The 11,809-nt window shown below is 33.9% G+C and overlaps 1 protein-coding gene across 17 annotated transcripts; it reads left to right on the plus strand.

Moving 5' to 3' along the window:
- Nucleotides 1-1,154: 1,154 nt before the first annotated feature.
- LOC110941549 (ACT domain-containing protein ACR8-like) lies at nucleotides 1,155-5,666 on the plus strand. 17 transcript variants are annotated; one of them, XR_004894482.1, is made up of 8 exons: nucleotides 1,155-1,248; nucleotides 1,358-1,443; nucleotides 1,512-1,931; nucleotides 2,108-2,473; nucleotides 2,733-3,035; nucleotides 3,671-3,868; nucleotides 4,736-5,000; nucleotides 5,081-5,666. XR_004894482.1 is itself a non-coding variant. In XM_022183189.1 (4 exons), exons 3-4 carry the CDS (start codon nucleotides 4,944-4,946, stop codon nucleotides 5,522-5,524), a joined length of 501 nt encoding a protein of 166 aa, XP_022038881.1. In that variant the 5' UTR covers nucleotides 3,042-3,599; nucleotides 3,671-3,868; nucleotides 4,736-4,943; the 3' UTR covers nucleotides 5,525-5,666. The 17 variants fall into 17 exon arrangements, 2 of the variants coding, with proteins under 2 accessions (XP_022038881.1, XP_035846637.1); XR_004894487.1 differs by lacking the exon at nucleotides 1,155-1,248 and adding an exon at nucleotides 3,951-4,007 and having other exon boundaries at nucleotides 1,261-1,443; XR_004894486.1 differs by lacking the exon at nucleotides 1,155-1,248 and adding an exon at nucleotides 3,951-3,977 and having other exon boundaries at nucleotides 1,261-1,443.
- The last annotated feature ends 6,143 nt before the right edge of the window (nucleotides 5,667-11,809 follow it).

Below are 11,809 nucleotides of genomic sequence, written 5' to 3' on the forward strand. Positions count from 1 at the left end.
AGTAGGAGAGAGAGAGAAGGTGGATGTGACATAAAGGAGGTGGTGGGTTGTTGGTAGGATAGACAATTGTTTAAGATGCATAAAATAACCTTAAATATTTGTTTTAAGAGTTGATGATGTAGACAACTATATCCACACAATGGGGGTTACCAAGTTTTCTCAATTAATAAGGTTTTTCATCAATATTTCCATATTATTGGCAAATATGTATAATTTGGATTAGAATTAAACGTCTCTGTGATTTGTCTATTTTTTCCATTTCAGACCAAATTTCAAAATTATACCATTTTCCTCCATGAAATTCTCGAAATGTACTATTTCAATCCAAAAAACTAACCCGGTTAAAGAAAAACTCATAACTCAACGAAAATGGCACATAACTTCAAGGATTATTATTATTATTATTATTATTATTATTATTATTATTTTAATTATTATTATTATTACACATAGTTAGGGATGAGCATTTGGTACCGGGTACCGGTACCGAATTTCTCATACCGAATTATTTTTGCTACCGATTCAGTACCAACTTTTCCTTTTTTGGTACCGAAACCTTACCCATATTTGGCAATTTTCGATGTCGGTACCGAGCTCATCCTTACACACAGTCTCTTTCACCCCTTCTCTACATCACCACCACCACAACCCCTGCCACCACCACCAGACAACCATCACCTGTAAGAAAAAAAACTCAAACCCGCGTTAGATCATAACAACTTTCTTTCTCGATACGGTTCAGTGGTGGCTATGGGTGTAGGGATGAGCTTTGTACCGGTACCGAAAATACTGGTACCGAAAATGTTAGGTGCAGTACGTATCGGTATGATACCGGTATTTAAAGGTAAAATTCAGTAAAATACCGGTACCGAACCGAAAACGATAAAAAGTGGGTACCAAATCGGTACCGAAAATAATTCATACGGGAAATTCAGTACTGGTACCCGGTACCAAATGCTTCTTCCTAACTGTGTGTATCTATACTTTCTATAAAAGGAGAAATCCCAATGACATAAGAAAAGCTGATGTGTCAGCCAGAGAGGTTGTCCAACAATATTTTTCTTATGTCATTATTACATTTAAAGCATAATATTAAAACACTTTAAAATTCAAAGCTCTGGCCCACATTCAAACTTCAAAGGTTTGCCCACATACAAAGTTGAAAGCTCTACTCCACATTCAAAATTCAACCTCTGCCATCACTTTAAAATACACTCCTTCAGCAATAGAGGTTTCATTAAAATGGAGGTTAATTTGAAATTTAAAACTCTCATCGAGATATGTAATTTGCATTTAATAGATATCAGAGCTTCATATTCATATAAAATTTCATCTTCTCTCCATTCTTCACTTTCAGCAGGCGAATTCAAAATTTGAGAGGGTTTCTGTTTTTAGTTTCAGCAGTTGGATTGAGATGTCACGACCCTAAATTTGCTTCCTGAGGTAGGTAGAGTCACTGTGTTACTTTTTGATTTGTTATACATGAAAATACGTTCTTTTTTTTCCTACAGTCATAGACAACCCTAAAGAGAAAGAGGAGAAGGAGAGTCTCCGAAGATTACCTCGTGGGCATAATCATATTCCAATATCTACAATTTCGATGCCATTGCCGATCGATCTAAACATTTCAAAACCCTCAATCGGATCCATCAAACTCTACTTATCAAACAACAAGTAAGATCACTCATCCATTGTAGATACAATTCATCAAATCTTTATGCGTTTGAGTTATTGAATCGAGTTTTGGTGTATGAATAATTGAATCGAGTTATTTAGGGTTAGGTATAGTATCGATTTTTTTTGTATGTTTATGCTGAAACGGTCAAGATTAGCTACTCTGTTGCCTAATGATGAACCGAAGAGGAGTTTGGAAGCTAGCTGGTTTCATGCTAATTTTCCGTTTAAAAGCCCTTTGCTTCGGCTTCGTAAAGGTGAAATTTACTGTTTGGTTTTTGTTTTTGTGTATGATATGTTTTGATTTTGATTAATTAGGTTTGTTTTTTTTTTATGTGAGTAATTAGGTCTGTATTTAAAAGAAGTTGTAAAATGGTGTTGATAGATGCTAGAAAGATGCATGATTTTATGGTTTATGTTTGCTGAATTGTAGATGGTGATATTAGAATCGCGTATCACAACTCCTCAGATGGGCTTATATGCTCTCTCTCTAGGGCTTTGTCGTAGAGAGGTGTTGCAAAAAAGATTCCGGTACTCTTTTAACTCCTTAGTATCTGGTAAACGCATCATACTTCCATCAAATCGTTGCTTTAACAAAATTGGTAATACAAAGCCACAATTATCACATGATTCTTATCCCAAGTGATCTTTGTGTAATTTTCATATCATAAAACTTATAACACTTCATTGTATGCAAGTTGCAGATTTTGGTTCATTGAAACTATCACTAGTTGATGGGCGAACTTTAACTGATTTTATGCACACACGAGGTCTCCGCATGCGTTCTCTAGGACAAGTGGTTAGTGCCTTGATACACCTTCATTACTCATTGGTTAATGAATGTAGGTCAATCTCAATGAAATTCAAGGTTCCAGATAATCTTCAGGAAGCTTTGTATTTTGCTCTATAAATTTTTATATGCAAAGTTGCATACCCTTTGCTTTTAATTTTTGGTCTTATCAATGAACTCTCTTTTATGATTTTAGTTATTAATTTTTGGTATTTGCAACTTAGAATCCTTGATCTGACGTGACGTTGCTATTACTCTCTTTGATCAGGTTAAGCTTTTAGAAAAATTATCAGATGTGCAATCTCTGTGCATACATGAAATTATAGTATGAGCTTTTAAGCACATTCTACAAGCAGTGATTGTTGTTGTTTCTAAAGCAGAGGAAATGGCTGATGCAATTGTAGTGGCATTGAATCTTATGCTCGGGGTTCCAGAAAGCGAGCAAGTTGTTGATTCACTAACAAGAACATGGCTTGATGTTTTCTTAAAAAAGAGATACGACTGGGATCTATCCACTTTTAACTACACAGAACTCAGAAAAATTGCTATATTACGTGGCTTATGTCCTAAGGTAATTAAATACTAATTACCCTCTCTTAAGCATCATTAATATTACCAGCTGCAGCCACGACCCGCATTCTCCAGCTGTGATTAGATTCAGCCTGTTGTGACTTGCTATGGTAATGAAGTCAGTTTTAACTATTTAAGTCGTGGGTTGTTTACTTTTCGTTTATTTCGGTATTAGTGGTCAGTGGTGTCCCCAACGGTGATATAGTTTATATTCATGCTTCATCAAACAATTTTATGATAAAAATGATTATTGAAGAATAATGTCTTTTGCGAATTACGAAGCCTAAACCATTGGTTATTAATTGGTATTTGACCTATATGGTTTAAACGGGTGTTAAATCGGATTAACCCAGACCGAACCGTTCATAACTGTTAAGAAACCTAACTAAGACGATTGCTACCTACTCCAAAAAGCGGTTAATCTGAACCAGTTCTACCAAGAAGCGGTTTGGTTTTCGTTGTCCCAACCCATAACCAAATACCTTAAACAGATTTATAAAGCTCTTCGGGAGCTTCGTGCTTTTATTGCCAACAAGAATTGCACACCAATCATGTTTCGATTAGCGTAAGTCTTAAACATGCAAGTATGTAAGGTTACTAATGATTGTATTGAAATTGATTATAATGATGTTGTAGGTGGCATGATGCTGGAACATACGATGTGAATACGAAAACCGAAGGTCCGAACGGTTCGATTAGAAGAGAGGAGTATAGTCATGGCTCTAACAATGGGTTGAAGATTGCTATCAATTTTTGCAGTAATACCGTCGCAAATATGCTCTTGAAATAAACTCACTAGAAATAGCATACTGGTTTATGCATGGCCCGTACAAGGTACCACTCCCTTATAATAAAATGTCCAGTTTCATATATCATACAAAAACGTTCCATTTCGATTATGTTTTATCACATACAGGTTAAGTGCCTGATATCCACATCCAAGGTTATTATCTCCTACGCCTTTTCGTTCAAGGTTTTGTATAATAATAATAATAATGTTTATTAATAATTTATTTAAAGATATTTGGAAAGTGTTTGCTGGTGCTAAATGCTATGACACCACGGTTGGACGCTTTTAGCGATAACAAGCTTGCACGAACCAATCTTTTACACTGTTTTCGCATTTTTTAAAATTACAACACGTTTGTGGGCTTTAGTATCTGTGTTATTTGAAAAATGGTGACTTGAACTTCATCTATATTTATTTACGAACATTTGTTAACATGGCATTGAAGTTGGATAGGCTATAGAGTGTTCATGGACATCTTATATTGCCAATGACAATCTTGTATGAAATGAGATACATGTCACATACTGTTTGGGAAAAGAATAGGCTTAATTTTTGTTATTACTTATGTATTTTCTTATCTTCCAAGTTTTGGTATACAGCCCCATCCAATCCTTGACTATTTTACCATATTGATCAAAAGCTACAAATGTAAGATATGATAAATTATAATCCTAAAACATAATTTGGCATTATCCTATATAATAATTTGGAACTTTTGGTGGTTACTGGTGTTAGATAGTTTGACTAATTTGTTTATTAGTGGTTTTAGAAAAAGGAGTACTCTTTGTTACCATTTAAGATACGTTTATATTAGGTTTTTAATTCACCATTCTCCATCAACAATTATTTATTACTTAGAAAATAAATAAGGTAAAAAATTAACACTCATTTACATTTGCAACGTTACGCAGTGTTATGGTGCATTCCTTGGTTTGAAAGTGCTTGGACCTTAGTCCTCTGAAGATGTTCGTGGACTTCTAAAAGCTAAAACTAGAGTCCTGTCCCTGGTCTCCGGCTGTATTGGTTCAGAACTATTTAGAGAAAGGGTACTCTGTTGTTAACATCCAGTGCAAAGATCATCCCAAGCTTTTATACGATGTTGTTTTCACTCTATCTGATATGAAATATATTGTCTTTCATGCCATGATCGACACCACAGAAAACGACGCTTATTTGGTACATTTTCATACAGTTTTATTTATTTTTAATGGGTTGTTGTTAAGTTTGCTAAAGTTTTAATCTTTTTTATGTTACAGGAATTTTTTATTAGACATACGGAACGGACCGCAATAAGTTCAGAAGCCAAAAAGCAACGTGTGAATCTATGCTTCAAAACCGCCATCGAGAGAAGAGCATCTGGGGGCATTAGGCTGGAGTTATGCAATGACGATAAACCAGGACTATTAGCCGAAGTGACACGAGCATTCAGAGAGAACGTGCTAAATGTTACAAGAGCTGAAATATCTATGACAAAGGGCAAAGCGGAGAACATATTCTACTTGACGGATGCACATGGAAACCACGTTGATTCAAAAAACATAGAATCGGTTCGACAAAGAATCCGATTAGATTACTTGAGAGTAAAGGAATTACCATTAGCATTTAGGAATAATGAAAAGGGAGGGAATGTGAAGGGCGGGGCAGTGTTGTTACATCCTCAAAGAAGCAGCTGCTTATTAAAGAACAATTATAGTGTATAGTTTGTAAGTTTGTTGTTAACTACGGAGTACCCTTTCTCAAAGAGAGAAGTTGAGTTTTTAAGTATGTATTGTGTCAAGTGCTTGTAATGTACAGTTTTGCGACACATATTTGTTGTGATTATTACATAGACTGATTTAGTTATTGCCGCTTAAGTATTCAGATTGATTTATATTATAGTGTATAGTTTGTAAGTTTGTTGTTTTTTTGCGGTTATGCATATTTGTTTAAAAATTAGGATAGAGATAGAAAGAGAGAAGTTGAAGTTATCAGTCTATTTTGCTATAATCTGTTTGTATAATTGGGAGATCCAAAAGCAGGCCCATTTGAGGTTGAAGTTGCTAAATTTCCTCTGGTTTTGCCAGATTACATCTTCTGATGCAATTGTTCTGTTCTCCATAATCACTATCTTGCCATAAAACTGTTTGTTTGTTTGCGAACAGGATATGGATCACCAGCGAACAGGATATGGATCTGCTCCTCCCAATGACGAAGATTCAACATCTGCTACTCCAAAGGTCTGCCAAAGCCAAAGTCTGCCAAAAGAGAACATCTGCTTGAAGATAAAGTCTGCTGATCAAAAGGTCTGCCAAAGTGATCCTCTGCTGATGAAGACAAAGTCTGAAGAAGCAAAGGTCTGCTATGGCTCAACAGATGTTAAAGACCAACAAATGATATTCAACAAATGTTGCTCAACAGAGGTTATCAGTGTAACAGTGCTTAGGCTAATAGCAGATGTTAGGAGTTTGTTAGGCTGGTGACCATGTGCTTAGGCTAATATCAGTGCTTAAGCTAGCACATGGTCAACCGCAGACTTCTTGGTGAAAGTTGTTGAGGCAGGTGATCATCTGATCGTAGTTAATGTTTGTTGAAAGTCAAGTTGTATTACATATATTTTTTTTTCAAAGTAACGATTTTAAGTTTGTTAGTATATTCGTTTGATGTTTTACAACTTCTGTATCGAAGTTTAATAAGCACGTTTCCAACAGATATGAACATTCGGGAAAGTAATTCCCTTCTAAAAATATATAGTGATTTGTTGTTTAATAAAATGTGGTATGAATTGTTTTCTAAAAACAACCTGTTTGCACATACTTTCAACCAGATATCACTATCTAATATCTGGTGTTTTAGTAACAAGTTCACAGGTCTCATTTTTAATGAGAGCACCAAATTCATCGTTCATAGCATTATTCTCTTAACATCGGTTGACTAACCCTTTTAACTTATGTTGACTAACCATTTTAACATGGGTTGACTAACATCTGATACTTAGCATCTATCAGTGTGGCAACCTCTGTTGGAGATAATGGATGACAGTTGTTAGCAAACGTCTGTTGGAAAGCAACATAGGATTTTAACTGTCGATAGACAACAATGGTTAGGTTATCAACATAATCGTACTCCTATTGACTAAACCTGTTGACCATTAGTTTATATCAATTTTGTAAGTCTGCACTAATTATTTTTTTATTTTCTAATAAAATGTGTTATGCATGGTTTTTTCTAAAACCCACCCGTGTTTGCACACAGGTCTTACCCCTATAATAATAATAATAATAATAATAATAATAATAATAATAATAATAATAATAAATTTAAAATAAAAGATTCTTGAAGTAATGTGCCATTTTTGTCTCTGAGATAACTAAGCTAAGAGTTTTTTTAAATGAGTTAAATTTTTTAGACTGAAATAAATGTTAGGGAGGAAATAATACAATTTTAAAATTTTGTCTGAAATAACATAACAAAAGTGTACAAAACAGAACACTTTTAATTCTTTGGATTATTATAATCCATTTTTCCTTTGTTTTATATTTTCAACAAAATATCTTGCTAACAGTATCTGTTTGATTTCAAAATGGATTTGAAGCTTCTCGAAGGCTTGTGACTTTTGGAAAGATTAAAATTTGACTCGTTGATTCGTTCAGAAGTTTGCTACTTGCTTTTGACAGCCCTTCAGTATCCTCGAACAATAAGTTGACCGTTATGAAGGTATAGATGTAGATTTTAATTTTAATATAAACATTATACAAAAGCTAGGGTTTTATTTAATGTATTTTAATCACGGTACTACTAGATTCCGTTGAAAAAACATACCTTAATTAAAGTTATCATTACTGTGTGAAATAAAAAAAAAAAATTTGAGGTTAAATTACTATTTGAGTCGTTGTATTTATAGGTTTTAACCACTTGAGTCTAAAATTAAAATGTTTAACGTTTTGGGTCCCTATAACCACTTTTTTTAACCATTTGAGTCCAAATTTCTAACACCGTCAACCAATTCTGTTAAATATGAGGGTAATTTGGTCATTTACACACAAAGTACAAGTCTTATATGCACATGAGTACAAGAAACAAGTCTTTTATACATTAACTTTAATATATAATATATATAAAAATAAGAGTAAAATGCACGGATAGTCCCCGTGGTTTTGCAAAATAACATCTATAGTCCCCAACTTTTGGAAATTACACCGGTGCTCCCTGTGGTTTGGCAGTTTGTTACTCGGATAGTCCCTGGAGTGGATGATGGTTAGTTTTCTCCGTTAAGTGGATGTGAAATGACAAATTTACCCTTCATCTTCTCCACTCTATAAAACAAAACAACCCCACCCACCCCCGCCTTTCTCTCCGTCTCCCCCCACCATTAATCACGTTCTTCCTTATGTTAACAAGCTTCGTGATTATCAGAACAGAGGTCAAAACACTGTTTTCTTTGATGGGCAGGTGAAATTCTTGGATTATTCATTCATTATTATCGTTTTTTCGCAAACAAGCGATTACATAAATGTTGCAGGACCGGCTAGTTAAGGTGGTCTCTTTTGTATCATCATTGCTGGATGACATAAGCCTATTCTAATAATAGCTTCTTCCAGTGCTCTTTCCTTGTGGGAAACCGAGTTTTCAATGTGGTCAAAGACGATCACTGTTGTAACATACAAAGGGACCAAAGATATTGCCATTAAAGATTTAGAGTGTCAAGTCCTTTCATCTTCTCCGGATGCCATCTTTGAGGTACATAATGGATAGTATATAACAAAACTAACATGAATTCATGTTTGGATTTTGTTAATCTTTCTGTTTCCACCACCATTAAAGGTGGGGGTGGGTGGGGTTAGGGTGGAGTTGTTTTGTTTTTATAGAGTGAAGAAGATGAATGGTAAATTTGTCATTTCACATCCACTTAACAGGGAAAACTAACCGTCATCCATTCTAGGGACTATCAGAATAACAAACTATCAAACCACAGGGAGCATCGGTGTAATTTCCAAAACTTGGGGACTATAGGTGTTATTTTACAAAACCACAGAGACTATCCGTGCATTTTACTCTAAAAATAAATTACCCCTGCTTTGCAATTAATTCATCAATGCTCAATTTGTTTTGAGTTCGTACGAGTCGATTCAGAATTAAGCCAGTTAAATAAAATTATAATATAAAAGTGTTACAAAAAATTAGAAGTATGCTAATCATATTAGATTTTTTTAATGGGTTTACATTGCATGCAAGGGCGAAGCTTTTTGTTGCCCCGGTGTCCACCGATTTTTTACTCTAAGTTAATTTTTCGTAAATTTTTGAAATATTGTGTTTTAGAGTAAAATATTGGATTTCTAAGAGCCGAGCCCCCCTTGATTTGGATTTTAAAAGTCCGGCCTCTATTGATTTTTCGTTCAAGTTCCACCAGTTATAGAATAGAAACTCAAGAGATGCAATTGGGGTACGACTGGAGTCAAGGCAAGATGCATTCCCAAATCCACTATTAACCACTTGAAACTCTAATGTTGAATGATTGAACTTGAAACCATTATTAACCACTTGAAACTCTAACGTTGAATGATTGAACTTGAAAATTGACCATTGAGAAATTGGAACTGCTATACCACTACCGAATAAGAAACTATAAACATTCAGGATTTCATACCATTATCTAATAAGAAACTATAAAGAAGTGGAATGTAATAAGTTGGAAAAAATGTTTTTTAAATACCATTTCCCAACTCTTACGCACAAAACAAACACAACCTTTGACACGCGATTTATGTGGCTTAAGGTTGTATGAAATTCTCGGTTGTAGGTTTACAAATGGTCATTTTTAAATTCCCACGGAACGATGTTAAGTCACCAAACTAAAAGTGGAAGAATGAATATTATAGTTTTCTTTGTCTTAAAACAATGTTACAATTAAACAGTCACATATTAATAACACTTTTTATGTGTTAGCTAAATTAACTAGCATATAGGATTTATGCGTCGACCAACTCTTTAAAGTATGTATCATTCATTTTGCAAGGAAATTATGCTTTCTTTTTGAATTTGAACAAGTCATCCGTGCTACAATGAGTATTCTTGTGGCCCCACGTAAACTTCTCCGTATTTTTATTTGACTTCAACTTATGACCAACGACTTTTCCACACACATACACAGTTATATGAGTTAACCTAATAAGTGTAAGAAGGCATCAGAAAACGTTAAGTATACCCGAACGAGGGTGAATTTGTCCGCACCAAAATTACACTCAAATATTACATAATTGTGCATAAACCATGCACACTATATATAATTGCGTAATAACCATATATAACTAATTACGTACTACGCATTGTGCATAAACAATTAGACAACTTATAATAAACTAGTAAGATTTCTGCGCTTTGCGGCGGTCTTTTGGTTGGTATCAGTTCGATTCGTTACGGTACAAGTATGATAACGGCACTTAGTATAGCAATCAAACGAGATAAAAACGACTACCAATATCATTGCCGGTTTTTCTTCCGAATGGTATATATAATTGCGCAACCAAGTAACTAATTACCACCATTTTGTTTGTCTGCCGGTTTGTACAATAATTCCCGAAGCGGCAGCAGTGGCGGATCCAGGATTTTTTTCCAGTGGGTTCATTGTTTTTAGATGCTCTAATTCATATAACCGGACGTAAAAAACTCGGGTCGGCTCGACGGTTCTGGTCGGGTAAATTTCATATAACCGGACGTAAAAATTTCGGGTCGGTGCAACTTAGTGGTGGTTCTTAAATCGTGGGGTTATCCTGAAGTATGTTTAGGAGAATCAAGTTCTGAGCTTTCTTGAATTTTCTTAATCATGAATGGCTTTAACCATCATCAAGAATAGATACAATCTTCTTGAATAAAACAACAATTTCCTCTGTTTGTACCACTATGTATTTTAATTGTACATGATCTTTGGGTTGAGATAACTGAATAAGAATTCTGTGGCAACTTGAAAGAACAAAGCTTACACTACTAACAATCCATTTGCCATTAAGTTCATAAGATACATAACTAATTCGAAAAGCAAAAGTCCAAAAAAAAGAGATGTCTAAGTTATGTAAAAGTTGGAACTCATTACCTGGTTTCAGATGGGTGTAAGGATAATTCAAAAAAACAATAAAAAAAAGCTACAAAAAAGATTCGAACTTGTTATCTCAACTCTAGAAGGGGACAACTTAACCATTGCGCCATTCATCAATTTTCCTAATGGGTTCATCCCCAAATGCTAAGCAGTTGATTTTTTATATATATATATATAATATAATATAATATAATAACTACGAAAGTAACCTATCTTCATTATACAACCTACGTTTATAATTACGCACGTTATACACACAACACATCGATGGTCTTTTCTTGTTGCAGTAATCAAATACTCGAATTCATGAAAATAAAAACATGAAATATTCGTATATATATATATATTCTTTTTTTGGTTTTATTTGTTAAGAAATATTTTAAATAAAAACATGAAATGACCAGAATACCCATAAGTGAATAGACTTAACTAAAAATTTAATTATGTTAGTTTTAAAGGACGTAGAATGTAATGATTTTTACAAATAAAATATTATGACCATAATTATTAAAGTTATAGTACATCTATTGTAATGTGATACAAACTTAAAGAACGGACGGACTCCGAACCATTAATTTGCATAATTACATCTCAACCATTGATTAAATTAACCAAGAGTTTCAAACTTCAAAAACTTTCTATATGTTAAAAAAAAACTTTGTAATTACTCAATTATTATACACGCACATTAAAGTTCAACAACCTTTAGAACTCTCTACTTTTGGAAATTCCTTAACAACAAACTTTACCTCTTATTTACCAAAAAAATAATAACAATAATAATTGCTAGAACGACCAGCATATATTTATTACCAAAAGGAAATTAAATCCCAAACGATATAATTCTACTAAAATTCCGATCACTCATCATACCTAAAAACTACAGAAAAAAAAAAAAAAAAAAAAACCCACAAAA

This window comes from Helianthus annuus, chromosome 5 (genome assembly GCF_002127325.2).
Source record: "Helianthus annuus cultivar XRQ/B chromosome 5, HanXRQr2.0-SUNRISE, whole genome shotgun sequence".
NCBI classification, from domain to species: domain Eukaryota; kingdom Viridiplantae; phylum Streptophyta; class Magnoliopsida; order Asterales; family Asteraceae; genus Helianthus; species Helianthus annuus.